The sequence below is a fragment of the Falco naumanni genome, chromosome 4 (genome assembly GCF_017639655.2).
Source record: "Falco naumanni isolate bFalNau1 chromosome 4, bFalNau1.pat, whole genome shotgun sequence".
Lineage (NCBI taxonomy): Eukaryota > Metazoa > Chordata > Aves > Falconiformes > Falconidae > Falco > Falco naumanni.
In genome coordinates, this window is record NC_054057.1 from 32,627,943 (window position 1) to 32,645,489 (window position 17,547).

The 17,547-nt window shown below is 41.8% G+C and overlaps 2 protein-coding genes across 3 annotated transcripts in view; one reads left to right on the forward strand and one right to left on the reverse strand.

Moving 5' to 3' along the window:
• VWDE (von Willebrand factor D and EGF domains) overlaps positions 1-3,656 on the forward strand; it is a 43,439-nt gene extending 39,783 nt beyond the window's left edge. Inside the window, exons 30-31 of the mRNA XM_040593117.1 lie at positions 160-263; positions 1,789-3,656. Coding sequence (XP_040449051.1) covers positions 160-263; positions 1,789-1,809 — 125 coding nt within the window. The 3' untranslated portion in view covers positions 1,810-3,656. The remainder of the gene's footprint in view (positions 1-159; positions 264-1,788) is intronic.
• Positions 3,657-7,325: 3,669 nt separating this feature from the next.
• On the reverse strand, positions 7,326-17,108 carry LOC121087948 (von Willebrand factor D and EGF domain-containing protein-like). 2 transcript variants are annotated; one of them, XM_040593492.1, is made up of 5 exons: positions 16,930-17,108; positions 13,274-13,369; positions 10,079-10,183; positions 9,576-9,671; positions 7,326-7,766 (listed from the first exon to the last, which is right to left on the reverse strand). In XM_040593492.1, exons 1-5 carry the CDS (start codon positions 17,081-17,083, stop codon positions 7,657-7,659), a joined length of 561 nt encoding a protein of 186 aa, XP_040449426.1. In that variant the 5' UTR covers positions 17,084-17,108; the 3' UTR covers positions 7,326-7,656. The 2 variants fall into 2 exon arrangements, with proteins under 2 accessions (XP_040449426.1, XP_040449425.1); XM_040593491.1 differs by lacking the exon at positions 16,930-17,108 and adding an exon at positions 16,151-16,428.
• Positions 17,109-17,547: the final 439 nt, after the last annotated feature.

The window sequence follows — 17,547 nt, forward strand, 5'->3', positions numbered from 1 at the left end:
TGACTGAAGTCCCCTTAGACAGAGGGCTGTTGCCCTGTGAAAACACCTAACAAGTTCTCAGCTCTTATAAGCAAGAAGAAGAAGTATATAGAGATAGCCACTTTTCCTTCACCAGGTTGTTTTCATGAATAAAGCCACATTGTTCCTTTCTTGTTTTAGCGGTGTGCAACCAGAAGTGCCTGTTCGGAGGCAAGTGTGTATCGCCTAACATATGCTCTTGTCGTCATGGTTATACTGGAGTCCTCTGTGGGAAGAAAATTCAGGTACACGTAAAGTCAAGACACCATCAAAGATACAGCGATTTAGGACTCATTATCTAGTCTACTCTTGTCCAATGAAGCAGCATGAAATAACCAGATGTGTTTGTCCAATTTCTTCATTTCAGCCTTCAGTGTGGGAAAATTCATAAAATTCCTAAGAGCTATTTTAGCAATTTACAGGCTGTGATACTTACAGAATTGTTCTCAACACCTAATGTAAATTTCCTTTGTTTCAAATTAAGCTCATTATTCTCTTGCTATTCCCTAAGTAGTAGCAGCAGGAGTTAATAACTATACTTTTCATAACATCCACTGTTCTCCAGCATCTGGATCCATTTTAGGGAAGAGTATCCCACTGCTGACTGTTTTAGCTTGCATTGAGTCAAGCCCTGATTTTTTTCAACTAACTACAGTTGTCATTCAGTTCATCCCTGTTGTATACAAACGTTCCGTATCCCCAGGTTTAACTTTGGGAGTAGCTTTGCTTTTTTGCATTATAGTGAATGCTGGCCATTTCTCTGTTTTGTCAGTAATCTGCTGTATTCCTTTGCTTGAGTGCTGGCGGTCACTCACTGAAGTGATCTAATTCAACGTTTCATTACAACTAACTTTTTTGTGATGGCTGAGGTAGAAAGCATTCTGCTCTTCTCGCATCATCTGTGATGTTTCTCTTCTTTTAATGTCAACATATTTAGACGCTTTTCTTGTGCCAGCAGAATTTCTTTGGTGGAGTTGGGGTGTAGCCTAGCTGATTTTAGTACTGCATGGTGGTGCTGTTCCTTTACATTCATCTTCAATTACACGCCACTGTTTACACCTGTGCTGTGGTTTCTTTTAAAAACAATTTAGTTATTTGGTCTCCTGCTGCAGCCAAACTAGTGTATTCTGTCCATCTCATCTTTCCTTTCTTTTTAGTACTTTGCCACATTATGTATAATGTAAAACCTATAATGTGACTGCTAGACGTGCAGGCATTTTTAGTGAGAAATGGGTCAAAACCAGGGAAGACAGCAATAGTTGAAAAGTGCTCGGAGTTCCGATCTTTTTTTCTAGTTTAGCAAGTCCAATATACAATGCTGATACTATTTGTGGTCAGAGAGCAGATAACTTGCTAGAGATAGAGCAGTATGTTTAAGAAATTGAAATAATAAATCTCATACACATTTTGAAAATATAAAACTACATATCCTATGATGGTAGGACTATAATGTTTGCAATATGGATTTCCAAAATGCAGGCTAAAAAAAGGAAATTATTTTATTCAAATGTTTACAAAATATCCCACAAAAGTATTACTATATTTTTAATCTAGAAAATATATTGTTGATCAGTTAGGCAGTGGTGTATCATACACTGAACAAAATGGCTCATTTTCTTAAATAAACAAGCTATATGTACAAGCTCAACTTAATACTGTGTTTCTGCATATCAGGAAAGCAGAGATTCAATAAAATTGTTTCTTAAACTTTATCATAAAAACAGGCTGCATCATTAAAGTCTGTTTTTACATATTTTTTTTTCCTCCAAGGTACAAAGGCATCATGGTTGAAGAAGTGTATCAATTAATCTGCAGTGCTGCATGGACGTATGAGACTTGAAAATCGCAGAAGGGTTGAAGGCAATTACAGAGTTTATTTAAATGAAAGGAATATCCAGAAGCATTATTTTAAAAGATGTGTATTACAGCCATGAATTTTGATGGGCTTCAAAACTACAGTCTTGTAGTCATTAAAATGTATGTATATTTTTGTAATTTTTTGCTACCTCATGCACAAGCCCCACAGCTTCTGGTACTTCACGGAGCTCAGAGATTTGATGAATGATGCAAACTCGGAATTCTGCGGTTTGTTGATGCAGTCAGCTGGACTATGAGATTTGCTTTGTGGGAACAAGACTGTAATAGCTGCCAAGTGGCTAGGAGAGAAGGCAGCATTTGTGAATAGTACCTTCTGTTTCTAAACATTTAAACATTGGCTGCATACAGAAGAAAAAGCAGAACTTTTTTTCTTCTTTGTCTTTGCATCGGACAAGTTATGAGTGAGGAAGGAAGGGAACCTAAACCAAGGCTTGGCTACTACCAACGGAGGCAAGGTCGCACGTCTTGTTAACAGTCACCCAGGTGCAGAATAATTCAGGTTTATCCATGGCAAACCGTAGTAGCCTGGAGCCAGATACCGACTCCCCTGTTCAGAGTTCCCCATTACTTACGCTCACTTAGCTGAGTCACCAGCTACTGAACGATTCCTGTGTCTGTAAGACTTTTATGCCCCTGTTCTGATATGGCATTCAGTAATATGAGGACATTTTGTCCCTGAGTCTCTTAGAGAAATTTAGAAATGCTTTTAACCGTGCTGAATCTTAAAATAGGAACTAATAAGAGGAGGAATTTGCTGTACATCATGCCATCTGTATATATCAAATCAGAAAGTATTTGTAGAAGTGTCATAGGAGTTTTTTTCTGTTACCTATTGCTCCAGTGAACTGTTAGCACATACCAGCTGCCAGATAGTTTTTGAACAAATAAAATTCCAGTTTTTCTGAAATTTCCTACAGAGCACCACCATCTTCTTCCCCTAGAGCTGCAAAAGACATTTCAGTTCCTGCAGCAACCAGCTGAGCTCTGGTAATAGATACAAATGTCTCTTTAGCTAACCCATTGAAGTTTACTATTTTGTTTTGGTTTTTTTTAAACCAAAAATAAACGTCATGACTTTCTGTTCTCCTGAGCAATATTCAATTTGCATACACTGATTCCAAATGGGAAGAAAACAGAGCTCATTTTACCATTTGCTGCCACTGTGGGGATGCTGATTGCCAAATCATAGCTGCTAGCAGCTCTGTGCCTATATTCTGCCTCACCTTTTGATAGCCCTTTTAAGCTATTTTGCCAAGTTAGCTGGCATTTTGAGAGCTCAGCATCATTCCAGAATGATGGATTTAAAAACTGTAGAAAATGTTTTCAATTTTCTGCTTGCATTTTAAGTTTCCGTGTTTCTATAGTTTCTTTCAATCAAGTATCAAAGTGGCTGATAGAACAGTTCCCAGAAGATAAGGCTGTTATTTAAAACCTATTCCACTCGGAACAGTTTCCTTTCTCAGAACTCCGAAAAGATCTCTGTGAACAAAACCTGACTAGCTATTGGAATGGGTGCCTCAGGATGATGCTTTGAATAGAGAAGGTTCTGAAAATGGCTTTAAAGTGCAAACACCCCGGTATCTGAATCTCGTACTGTTGTAACCCCCCATCCGCTTGTCAGTTACAGAGGTATTGTGCTAGAGGAGAGGTGACATCTGCCAGGAACACTGTTAATAGTACTTTGGTTAATGAGTTTGTGCAACCCTCCATTCACAAAGTTGAATCAATATACATGTGCCTTTCTAGGATTTCAGGCTGAATAAAGGGGGTTTTTTTTAATCGTTGTTTCCCATTTACTTTCAGTGGCTATAAAGGCAGAAATTATTTCTTTTACATTTTCCAAACAGAAGTTTTGCAAACAAAGGCATTTCCACAGTTTTGCTACAGTAGTTAAAAATGCTCTAAGCTGTGCTATTTTTCAGCAAACAGGTGAAGCAGAAAAATTACTAGCACACGCATAAACACAGGCAGGTACTTCAGAACTGCCCAGTAATTATGTGATCAGGTGAAACTATTTTGTTACTAGATTGTCCATCATACACATGAAACAGTTCACTGTAATTAGAAAGCACATTGCAACAATGCAGTAAAATCGCTCAGTTTAACTAGAGGCAGAAGCATATAGAGGGCTTGTGCACACAGGTTAAGGAAGCTATTCTCAAATTGCAATCTGAAATTAGGGCCAAAAGAGTGAGGGGATTTGGAAGGGGGGGAAGGGTTGCATACTGCAGGAGTTGCCATGGTTCCACTCTGATGGAACAAAGGGCAACTTGTGCCAAACTGAAGATCTTACAGTGATTCTTAGCATGTTATACAGGATACAGATATCCTCACTGAATTTTCTTGCATGATTTCTTGAAATACTAAACAGTCCTGGAAGGTATGTATGTACATCATCCATTTATTACCTGCTTGCACTAAAGCTGTTCTGCAGGCCAGCAGAAATCCTCCCAAGTGCAGACTGATGTTTGCCCATGATCTCAAAAAGCTCTCTGAAACACAGTTGAATGTTTTCAGAAGGAAGGACTCCTATCGCAGAAGATGCCACAGATTTTTGCAAGGATTCAGTTTCCTACATTTATATCCACATTAGCTGTGATTTAAAAAAGAAAACACCACACAACAAAACAGTGGGCCTCATGTGCAAGGCTTTCTTTTTACAGAAGTTAATTATATATTCTCATAGCTGATAATAGAAAGCAGGTTAACATTTCCATCTACCAAAAGCAAACCCACGAAGAAGAATCAGTGCAAGCCCTAAAGTAAATCTGTATAAAAGCTTAAGATACTAGACAAATTAGCTATATCCGTTCCATTACTTGCCCAAATGGGACAATCCAAAGTTTCAATTCTCTATAAGACATAACACCTGGGTAGATATATAAAACCAAATGTAGCGGTTAGAAAGTGTTACTAATGGCTAAAGATGTTTGTGTTGTTTCTCTTGTATAAAGGTATCGTATGACAATGTCAGGCCATTTAACTCAGCTTCCACCCACAGCTCACTTTAGCTAATACAGGATATTTTACAGATAAACCAAGTAACTGAAGAGAAAATATAAATGATAAAATGTGCATATAGGTAAATTAAAAAGAAGAAACACTCCTCACCTTTCCACACATGCTCTAAAAAGATGGAATATCAAACACGCAACCAGTGCGCGACACCTACAATTTTTCCAGTTGTTTTTAGTGAAGATCAGAGTTAGCTCTAACAAATAAGGGAGGTAACCTGTTCTGTAGTGTTTTTCTTGACCTTTAACTAGCTTGTCACAGGAAGGCTGCTCCAGAAATTGCAAGCTATAACTGGTACATTCAATCCTCCAATAAGTGGGAAACACAAAGGACAAGGAATACTGACAGATCTTTTAGTAAATATATGTGGAACTGTTCAAGCAGTAATTTGGGGACCTGGATTGTCATTAGTAACACATTCTGAGACTGTTCTACTTTAAAATAACTACTAGAAAATGCACTTTTGAACTCACTTAAAATATTGCAGAGATTTAAATGGTATTTCTTAAAAACAAGAAACCCCAACAAAACCCCCTGTAGCCAGTAGATGGTGCCACATTCAAGCAGTATTTCTAAAATAGCCTTCATATTCTGCGTGCCCTCAAATTACTGCTTGCTTACTTCAATCATTTCTAAACAGAGAACTATTTAAATTAGCATTTGTTCTGGCCTTCTCAAAACCACCAATTACAGGTCTCTCTCACTGACTACTCCTGGTCTCATGCTCCTAACTGCTAATATCTCTTTTGGCTTCTAATCACCATTATTGTCACTTTTGGCTTTGTTAGTAGAAGTCAGGCTTTTCAGGAACAGAGATATGCCTCTTTGCATTTACATAATTCTGCTCATTTACTCTGAAATCTTGGGTCTGAGGCAATTAATTATTTTCCATTTGCTTTCCTGCAACGAGTATGTAATCTAAAGCATTCAACTCCTGAATTTCTAAATTATGGCATGATTATTGTAGTGAGCTGTGACACAGAATGCCGTCATCACAAAGCCTACTCTGGAACTGTTGAAGAAATCTTGTTCCATGCATGCAAACCACATTTTTCACCGGCATGCCTGAAATACCCCGTGTATCACAGCACAAGCAGCACAAAACGCAGACATGCTTCTCACTCAGTCCCCCACCCCTAGCAACAAAACCTGCACACCACCTATCCATAGCAGGTTCCATCTGAACCAAAGTGCAATAGCCCTCCAAAGCAAGGGCAGAGGAAGGCTTCTCAGCCTCACAGGGCAACAATTGCTCGTAACAGAAAATGGGACTCTCCTGTACTATATACTACTTGTCATCTTTTGCCCCCTGTATGCTTGGGTTCTCTCTTTTAGAGAAGGTTGATAACTGAGAAGACCCCATTTCTTTGCTGCTTGTCAATGCTTGGTGGTTTGTAATCCCTGGAGAAACGTGTCCGTGTGAGTCACTGCCTGTGAAAGCTGCGTGTTCTGGTAAGGGAGCTCACACACGCATACAATGTTACTCCATCAAACGGACTAAAATAACGCATTAGCAAACAGATTAAAGTAATGCATAGTTAAAATTTTCCCACCAAAATTTCCAGTACCACCTAGAATACAATTAATATCCGTCTCTCAAAAAAATTGATCTGGGCATCATTCAGAAAGTTGACTGATTGAACTTCCATGTTTTGGCAAAACCTTCCTCAACTATAGCATTCCAGAAACAGCACAAACAAGACATGGAACAATGAGTGTAGGAGTCTCAGTCCAATCTGCGAAAGGCTGCAAAACCTAAACGAGGCCAAACTGGAACATGCCCAGAAGACAAGCCTCAGCATCCTCCACACAGGTGATTTGTGACAGGCACAGCTTTTCCTCACGGCCAGCCTGTAGCCTCCCATTATATTGCTCCTGTAACAACACAACCTTGTATAGGAATGAATCATCAAGGTCTCCATCTCCAGAAGGGACATAAACACATTTCCCTATCTTACTGGGGTAAGAAAAAGAAGCTGATAGATGATCAGATGATACAATTGCAGAAGTAGTCAAGATAAGGACTCTCTTGAGTATCACTATGGATTAAGATTTTAGAAAGTAACAGCAGAACTGTCTGAACAAGTACTGTGTGGTTTGTTTTTTTTTAATATTGCTTAACTGATCGCAATCCAAATCTGATTGGGGGGGAGGGGCAGGAAGCATACATAAAGCAATAACCAGGATTTTAATAAGACACTTTGTAGTTTGCTGATGTTCCAGAAAGATGCAAACGCTGCAAGTTTCCTCTTGCAAGTGTGTAATCTTCTTGAAGGCACACTATACTTCAGCCAACATCCACTTCTGATGATCTGAATTAAGGATGTTTTGTTTCATGTGCTTTTTAAAAACACATAATTGATATAGCGCAGTAATTCTAGTCAAAGGGGAAAAAAAATCAAAAAGAGCACAGATCTATTCTGAAGTACTTTATTTGAAGAGCAAATTTCATTCCAAGGTCAGCTGTATCAACCAAGACATAACACTTCTGCTTACAAAGAAAAGAAAATGCTAACAGAAGAAAATGTGCCATACACTACACATACTTGGACACTTACAACAGCTGTGTTATCAGCAATACTTTTCTTCAATACAGAAAAGCATTTACTTAATATACTGAAAACAAAAAGCTATCTGAAATCAATTAGTTACCATGTTTGTTTTAAGGTTCCCCACAGCTGCAAACTTCATCTTTGTAGGAAGAGCTACATGAAGCAAAAGCAGCTTATCTTTGCGGAAGTTGCTTCATTCCTTCCTTTTCTTTGTACACTGTAGACCAGAGTACGGCAGTCGACATCTGCACACGTTTGGAGCTATGCATTTTCCTCCATGTTGACAAGGTAGTTTACATACAGCTGAAATGAGAGACCAGATACATGCTATGTCTGCAGCACAACACAGGCTCATTTTTCTTCTTTGTCTCACTGTGCTAGCAGAATTGTTCCCTGGTGACCACACTGGGACGGTATAAATAAAAGCATAATGGAAGAACTGAAAAGCAATGCCTCTCAATTTATGGCATCGTGGCCTTCACTGGAATACAGCCACAGCATGTCTAGTCTTATTCATGCTTCATTCCCCTTTTAAAATACTATCATTTGTGTTGTTGTTTAAGGCACAGGCTGTTTTTGAGATGGATGTCTCAATGAAAGTGAGGGAACAATAAAAATTCCTGCTGAAACTTACTCCAGACGGCTCTTGGATCCATATCCATGAGGAAACAGCTACCAAACACTAGCTATTGTTCACACAGTGCCCTTCCGCTCCCCCACAAGAAGGGCAGAGGAGTGGGCACAGCTTTAGTTGTCCCCTAGCTACATACCAGTTCAGTTAACAAGCCAGGGCCTGCAATTTGCTCATGAGCATCTGCACCAAGAGAAGTCAAACTGGACGCAGATCTAGTTAATTCAGTAACAGTGATTATTTTGACACTAAGAACCTGAACACTTCTGCCATTATTGCTAGTGCAGGGAATGAAGCTAAGCATTTTTAAGTTCCTCTGCATCTCCCACACTTACCTTTTAATACCACCCTCTATCTCAATACACTGATGAACACAAAAGGTAAGCATTTTGCTGGTCAAATAGGAATGCTAAAAGTACAAGGGGCAACAGGCACAAACTGTAACACAGCAACTTCCATCTGAATGTGAGGAAAAGCTTTTTAGTTTGAGGGTGACAAAGCACTGGACAGGCTGCAAAAAGAAGTTGTGGAGTCTCCTCTGGAGACATTCAAAACCCACTTGGATGTGATCCACGCAACCTGCTCTAGGAGAACCTGCTTTAGCAGAGGGTTGGACTAGATTATCTCCAGAGGTCCCTTCCAACTCTGACCATTCTGTGATTATTTTTCTTTGCTTGACCATATATATTGCAGAAGAACTAACACCAGCTGATCTAGATTCCCACAGCCACATAAAATTTTCAAATGCACAGGACTTCACCCACGATATCCCATTCACAAACAATGTTTAAATTAGCTTTCTCTCAGTCTCCCAGAAAGCAAACAAAAACCTTTTCTTTTTACAGTTTTAGGATTATTGCTTTAGGACCAGGGCAGTGCTGCTGTGAGCATACAGGGACCTGCCAGAGAAGGGTAACTTACAGTTTTTGTATGTAATCATCATCTGCTTTTGTGAATCAAAATTTGGGAAAATGCATATGGTTGTTCAGCAACAGTGTCAGTCAGTACTAATCCTGACTATAGCCGGTTTCCTCTTACTCTTTTAAGAGCATCTGGAGTTGATTCTGCCAACTTATCCCCAAAGTGAGAAGCAAGTTTCAATCTCCCATGCCCATAAAATTTAATGAAGCTTGTAACCCACGTAGGAAGTGATAGTGTTTCTGTAATGGCCATTTTCAGGTGTTTATACCGGGGTGTTGATTTATAGAAAATATTTCACAAGACATACCAAGTAATGAATTTGGTGACAACCAAAATCTGAATTTATCTAAAGTGGACAAGTTCTGTCTTTCTGACCAAATTGAAAAGCCACCTACTCCTTATGCATACTTGTAAGACCCTCAGTATGCAGAAGCAGCTCTCTTTTATTATTCTAAGATACTTGCATAGCAGCTTTGTTAGGCACCGAAGACTTGAACGCTGTACTGGTAAATCAAACAACTAGAGAACAGGATAAACAAAAAATGTCAGAAGTCATTTACCTAAGTGACATGCTCCACCGACCCATCCAGCTGGACAGCTACAAATCCCAGGAGCCACACAAGCTCCATTATTCCGGCAACCTTGAGGACAAATTGCTAGAAGAAAAGAATGGGTAAGTCAGCAGGATTTATAAAACTGATATTAAAGAATCCTGACAGAATGAAAGATTCAGGATGATACAAATTAAAATGGCAAAACACATTTTCTTCCAGGTTAGATACTCAACTGGTGTAACTCTGAAGGCATTTCCAGGGCCATGGAAATGGAAAAAAATAACTGTGTACTGTGTTAAGAATTTTAGTTTAAATGTTAACAGATGTACAGTTTAATGCAAAATAATTTCACAGTATTTTATCTGAGTGTTTACCAATAATGTATTACTACAGAAAGGAAGGACCTACAATGACTTTTCCATAGTTATTAGCCTCTTAATACTTCTAAAATGTTTTTGTAACTTAAGTTATATTTTTTAATCAATATTTTCATGAATGTAGATACCCACCTTCTTGGCATCTTGATCCCGTCCAGCCAGAAGCACAAAGGCACTTTACAACTCCATTGACAGAGATGCATTCCCCACCATTTTGACAGCCTCCTTCACAGCTTACTGCGGAAGAACAGCATACACAGCACATTTCAGAAGCAGCATAGGATATCAAATAATTATCTTTAAACAGCTGGTCTACCATCAACTACTTGTTCTATCACATCTGCAAAGACTAAAATTTCAACTATTCAGAGCAAGGCACAGTTCTGTAAGGAGTGAGCGAGGATGACAAAACTGTGTCTGCAAATGTCATCTCAAAATGCAGTTAAGATTAAAGTTCTTAACTTTTTGAGCATTTAGCCTGAGAGTACCAACAAACAAACATAATTATCACTATGGCATAGCTCCTCCCCTCCCCAACTGTGAACCAACTGTTCAACAGCCGCACCACAGTAACTACTAATGTACATATTCTTATCAATCTTACCAAATCATAGCTGGTGAGCCAGTAACATGTGGTCAAGAATTCATGCAGTTCCTTACCTGACAGGACCTACACATAACAAGAGGAAGAAGAGAAGGGGATATTGCCTTGACAAACAAACCCATAACTACAGCCAGGTTGAGTGGTGCCTTCCCAAAGGCCAACTATGTAAGTCAGCCTCCTCGTTCCAGAATTGTTCTATGCATTGAAGCCCTGAAGGACTCATTAACAAAGCATTATTTATACCAGACATATGATTGGTATTCAACTGTGGTGCACACCATCTTTGAAACATGGCATAATCACTGTTCTGTACAATCAAACGCATCCTTTCACAAGCATGAATGTAAATGTACACACTACCCTCACCGCACTGAAGAGAAACAACTATCCTTCATTAGAATGATGGACAGTTGAGATGTCTGCTTGATACTTGGTAGAAAAAAGTCCAAATCTCTGTTCTACCACAGTCTTTGAATATGATTTCAGCTCATGATTCAGCTGAGGATTTGACACAAATGCTGAACTCGCAAGGACACGCAAGTGAACTCCAGTACAGCTAGAAAAGCTCTTCAAAGCCTGTTGGCATATTTCTTTGTCACATGGTATAACTTAATGTGTTTAATATTGATTATATTTCATCGATTGTGGTGACAGGGGGAAGTGCGTGAAGACTGAAGGGAAGCAAATATCACTCCAATCTTCAGGAAGGGCAAGGAGGAGCCGGGGAACTACAGATCAGCCAGCCTCACCTCAATCTCTGGTAAGGTAATGGAACAAGTGGTCCTGGAAACCATTTCCAGGCATACTAAGGACAAGAAAATCATCAGGAATAGTCAGCATGGCTTCCCAGTGAGGGTGACCAAACACAGGTTGGCCTGGGAAGTTGTGGAGTCTCCATCCTTGGAGATATTCAAAAGCTGTCTGGACACGGACCATGGCAACTGGCTCTAGCTAGCCCAGCTTGAGCAAAGGGATTGGACAAGATGACCTCCAGAGGTCCCTTCCAGCTTCACCCATTCTGTGATTCTGTGCGATTCTGCAATAGCATATTGCACCATGCTGCAATTTTGTATATCCAGGCTCCACACACCACGGTAGTCCACCTTAAAGGTCAGCACAAGCACATCCTTTGCCTTACAGGGATAACATGGTAAAAAGCACAAGTCGGATTTTTACTCAGATACAAATCCAAGTCTAGACTGTAGTATTTGCGTAAACTGAATCCTCGCTCTGCTTTTTCTATTTAAGTAGTACTTCTCGCCTTACTTCTGATTCAGGCTCTTCTCAGAATGTCAAGCTCCCTGTCAAGACCCCAGAAACCTACACTTTCAGATGGCCTTTAAGATATTAAAAAAAAAAAAAAATCCTTTTTCTGGAAAATGATGCTGACCCATGCTCCAGTTTACCTCACTGCTGTCAACACTGTTATGCCTACTCAAAATGCATAGTTATTTCCCAAGGCATTACACAACAGTACTGTGTTATACAGATCTTCATTAGAAGACACTACTTCCTCATCTTTTTTATTCCTTTATAATGTTAGCAATATTGATATCAAATTGTTATCACTGGCAGCTGAACTCCCATTCAGTCCAGTTAATAAGCCAGAGATACAGTTTAAGTTTCTGCAGACTTAGACAGATGTTACCATGTTACATTCTTTCTTCATAAAACACCAAATACAGCTTTATTAAAAAAATGAAACAAATAAAGAAACAAAAAAACCCTGCCAAACACCAGACAACCTAACAACAAGACTCCAGGGAGCTGCAGAAGGTAGCCGAGTTCCTTCCCCAAGTACTCATTAAGTTACACTCCAAGTAAACTCTTGTAGCTATTTCATATTTGAAGGAAATAAAGAAAATGCCTGCAGAATAAACACCAAGCATAAACAAAGAATTCTGTGAGATGTTGTTGGCTGCTGTGACCAGTCAGACTGAATGCTTATTAGGTTCTTAGTACACTGACGACTGCCCGACTAATTTACGAACATCTTTTCAAAAAGAACTTCTAGAATTTTTTAAGTGCAAGGCTTTTCTTCTGAAATAAAAGCAATGCTTTATTTTCCTTCACTCTCTGAGGATATCTTGCCTACCCAAGGATATTGTTTTCCCCCAAAACTATTTCAAGTTTTCTTCTTTTATCCCAGAACTCAAGTTATCATCAGTAGCCTGATCAGTTCATAACAATATAACGTTTTCTTAGATTGTCTCTTCCAGTCCATGCATATATTCAATACACTTCATAAAACCGTAAGAATTGGTGCCACTTCTCATCTCCATCTCCCATTACCTATCAACAATACATTGCCACGCTTATCTTTAGCGACTTGCCCTCAATATCACCATCTTGCAAATACTACACAAGTTCCAAACACCTAATGTAGAAATACGTCTCTATAAAATTAATGTCATTAAATTATCTAAAGTGTTTGTTATAGAGCTAAACAGAATATTTATGTAACATAAACAAGGTATTTTACAAGGGACAGAATTCTCTAGATTCTCACAACACGTTTCAGTACATATACTTCACCCCATTCTCCTGCAAGTATGCAGATCCTCCAGGCCATGCATTTTTTGACAGCAAGATCAGAGGTCTAAGGATTTAAGGTCATTATTTCAAACTGCATTAGATCGTGGACTTGAGAAGTTCCAAATTAATTTTGCCTGTTTTCAAACTCCTTGTCTTTCCAAGCTATCATTTGTTTGGGTCTTACTCACCTTTATGACAGTATCTACCCCCATAGCCAGGTGGACATCTGCATTTCCCAGGTCTGAGGCACTCCCCACCATTTTTGCATTTTGGATAACATGTTGCTGTTAAGACAGAAAACAAACAAAGTTTGGATCAATATTGGTGAAGCTTACCAAAATTACTACTTAAGTACATAAGAAATTCACGTTATTTTAGTCTCCGAGTACTCAGTTTGTCTTCACATTTCCTAAGATATATCTGCCCTGCCATCCTACATCGCCAGTCAGGTGAAAAGGTTTGTTTCCCTGCACAGAGAGCACTCCACTATTTTAAGCTTTTAACCACTCAAAACTAAGGAAGCTTTTGGACCCCAGATGGAACAGGCAGCAAAGCGAGTCATATTAAAAAAGAACAAAGGAAGAAAGCTGGACTGCCAAAGAAGTTTTTGATAACAAGTCAAGAAATGACAGGTGAGGAAAGAAGTGATAAGAAGAAACGATATTAAAAAAAAATGTTGCAACTTCAGGGGTATCTTCTATTCTTAAGATGAAATACTAGACTTCACGCTCTACTGGATTCCTACATACATCTCCAGTAAAACTAAGTGCTCATTTCCTCATACCACTTCTCTAAAATGTCTCCAGAAGTCAGTCACCACCTCCTTCTCCTCCACCCTCTTTTTTTTGTCTCATCTGCCCTCTCAGATTATTTATTCTGAAATATTATTTATTCTGAAATAAACAAGTGTTTGTTCAGAAACCATCTAAGATAATTGTAACTTTTGTCATAACTGTAATTATCTGTTGGGAGAAAAGCACCTATGATCATCACAGATTCTGCAACTTTTTCATTACTGACAGCCTGGACAGGTTGGATAAGGCACAAATAAAAATCTTCATTTTGCAAAATTCTGGGTAAGTTCAGTCAGATTGGTAATAAATAGACCTCCTTGCCACTCGTAAGTAATTCCTGAATCACCCCTGGTGTCTTTTGTTTATTCGCATACAGATTTTAGAGACCCACGTGTTTCAGAGTCTCATCTGAACTAACTGCAGATATGAGATGCGTTCTCTCACCACATTGCTTATCGTTGACTGGACGGGTAAGAAGTCTGAAACAGGGAAGAAAAGGGAAAAGACGAGCACTGATTTTGCCCTCCTAATCTTACAGCACTCTCAAACAACTCAACTGAAGAACAGAGGATTTTTCACATTAGTATCTGCAGAATGAGTATTTGCATGCAAATACAGGACACAGATGTATGAAAGAACCATTCAGCACTCAGCTCTGCATAACTGTTTTACCAGATGCTTTCAGTTCATTGGAAATGCCATACAAGAGCTCCCAATTTAAGAAAAACTGTTACTTCACATAGTCTCCAGTTCAGTTTTCTTGACAGAACAAGGGATGAAAGGGATCTACCCAAATCTTTTTCTACATTGATGACCTTATCAGAGCGAGCATTCAGCGGTTCCCTTAACAATTCCAGACAGTTCACCTCTCTAATTCAAAAATGGATCTGCATCTCCAACAGTTTTTCATATCTCCCCTAAGCCCCAAAATGTCTAGGATCCAACAGTTGTTTGAAACAGTACATATAGCAGTTACTCATCCCCAATGCACAGCACATTAGCTACACATCATTTGTCACCACCTGCTAGCCTTAGCTTCTAAATAAAACAATACTCCATGAATGATTACAGTGCTGAATGAAATTTTCAGCATCCCGTTTCAGAGTTTAAAAAAATAAATCACATTTTAAATGAAGGGCATTGAAAACTAGAACAAATATTGTACAGATTATATCACCTCTTTGCACAGGACAACATGTCAAGCAAAAGAACTCCTGATATTGAGTGAATTTTAGCAATTAATAGCCACAATAGCCACTTCTGAAAAAAAGGAATTAGAAATCAGACATGTTACATTAAACAGTGTTTAAACCTAAACTCTTCTCCCCAGTGTTTACTTCTGCATATTGGGATACTTTCAAAAATACTTTGTCTCTCGTTGAACATTACCAGGAAGAGATTTCAGTTCCCTACCTTTACGCCTCCTACCATGGAAATGGGATGTACAGATGATTCTGTGGGTCAGGTAGGCAGTAAATTCCAGTATTTTTACAAGCACAATGTACTCCAACAAAAGATCCAGAAAATAACCTACTTTATACACACTTTTTTGATCTTTTCATTAGCACTATTCTCACTAATAGCACCTAGAAAATAACAGTTTAACATTGCTGAGGCTTGGAAAGCTGTCAAGCCTCTCAAAGCACCATTCCTCACTCACGCAAGTATTTAAACGTGCACTGGAAAAATTATACAAGGAAGTGGATGCAAAAGCCTGTCCAACAAGCTGGCATGTACCCCACCCTCAACTGGCAAAGCGCTGTATCTACTGACACCGCGGCCACTTCCAACGGCTGGGGCGACCCACCTACGTGAGTGTGTGTCTTCATGAAGGAGATGCGTGCGCTACCAGTTTGCTGCCATTGCCTCGCCAGAACCTGGGTGTCTTTATCCCCTTTCTCCCACCGCACCTTATTTACGTCCTGCCAGGCACCCTGCCACTCCCCTCTCTCGCTGCTCCCGACCCCAGCCCCTCAGACCTCCCAGAGGGAGCACTCGCAGGAAGGCTGGCACAGCATGGCGCCCACGCCTGCTCAGGCCCAGACGCGACCCCAGGGGCCACCGGAGCGCAGAGACCCCCGCAGCAGCGGGCAGGCGACGCCGGGCAGGGCGCTCCCCGCCTGTCCCCCGCGGCGAGGCGAGGTGCGGCGAGGTGCGGAGCGGCCGCCCCTGGCCCGCCACCGCCCCGCCGGGGGGATGCCACCGCAACCCGCCCCCGCCTTCCCGCCCACTGGCACCGCCTGGCGCCGCGGTGCGAGGCCGGGCCGTTACCGTGCTGGCAGAGCTCGCCCTCGTAGCCCTTGGAGCAGAGGCAGGTGCCGTTGCCGAGGCAGAGGCCGCCGTGCTGGCAGCGCGGGCTGCAGGCCGCCGGCGGGGCCGCGCCGAAGGGCCGGGGCACCCCGCGGGCGGGCAGGGCGCCAGCCTGGCCGCCGCGCAACAGCCCGCACAGCGCCAGGCAGAGCAGCAGGCGGGGCAGCCCGCCGCCGTCCCGCCGCGCCATGGCCCGGCCGCCTCACCCGCTGGCTCGGGCAGCTCGCCGCCGCCCCGCTCCGCTCCCCGCCGCCGCCTCCTCTCCGCGCACTCCCCTTTCACCCCCCGCTCCTTCACGCCCCCCGCGCTTTTCCCCTCTCGGTGCTCTTCCACTCCTCCTCCACCCCCGCTGCGGCGCGGCCTCCCCCCGCCTCGCCTCGCCGCCCCCCGCGCCCTGCGGTCACGGCGGGTTGAAGCCCCTCCCGGGTGTCCGTGACAGCCAGCGGGTTACCCGGGTGCGGGCAGGGACAGGGCCGCCCGCAGCGGCTGAACCGAACCGGGCCCGGGGGCTCTGAGGGGCGCAGCCCGGCCCGGAGCCTGCGGCAGGCGGAGGACCCGCCACCAGCCGGGCACGGACCGGGGCCGGACCGGGCCTAGGCCCAGGTGGCTGCCGTGGGTGCAGCCGAGCTGTGGGCCCTGCCGCCCGAGGGCCCTGGCACCCGCTGCCTGGGCTGCAGGGCTCTGGCCCTGTAGCTGCCCGCTCTCCCTCCCTGCAACCTCACAAACTGAGTCCAATTCACCTTCATCTTTGAAGTCACCACGCGATGTCAATATCTTGACAGTGTTGGAAGGGTGATGCGAGAGTGAGGTGATGTGCTGAACCCGCTGCAGCTTTGCAGATGGGCAAACGGGAGGAGTATGGATTTCATGCTGCCACCTCGTCCAGCATGCCATCGCTGGGAATGGCCTCAATCCAATTCTGTGGCAAATAAAACAGCAATATATTTCAGTTTGATTGTGAAAATATAATCAGTTGCAAGAACACAAACATAGAGGATCAGAAAACACGAAAACACCTTTCCCCTCATCATTTCCCATCTTTCAAAAGCATTTCCTATAATTTTGAATGTTTCCCAGAGAAAGCACACACTTCCCATGCCAAGGCTGAGCCCCAGGGAATTTTATCAGGTGCGCTTGATTGACCAGTAGTGACAAAAGGGTAATATAAATACCTATACAAAGTGTCTGCAGAAAAGTGAAGTAAACCTCATGCCTTTTGAAAAACTAAGGAAAAAACAAAGCTGTCTTCAATGGTGAGAGCTGACTTTGAATTAATTTTACGAATGGCATGAAACAGTTTAATTTGTTGTCTAGGTGAGGAGTAGTATGATCTGGTAACTGCATTCACTTTGACTGGA

Bases quoted from the DNA above. Each gene is read 5' to 3' on its own strand.
- LOC121087948 (XM_040593491.1), bottom strand. From the start codon at position 16,379: ATGGCGCGGCGGGACGGCGGCGGGCTGCCCCGCCTGCTGCTCTGCCTG. The intron at 13,370-16,150 runs GTAACGGCCCGG...CTGTCTTAACAG, and splicing joins GGGCGAGCTCTGCCAGCACG to CAACATGTTATCCAAAATGC. The intron at 10,184-13,273 runs GTGAGTAAGACC...GTTCTTCCGCAG, and splicing joins GGGTAGATACTGTCATAAAG to TAAGCTGTGAAGGAGGCTGT.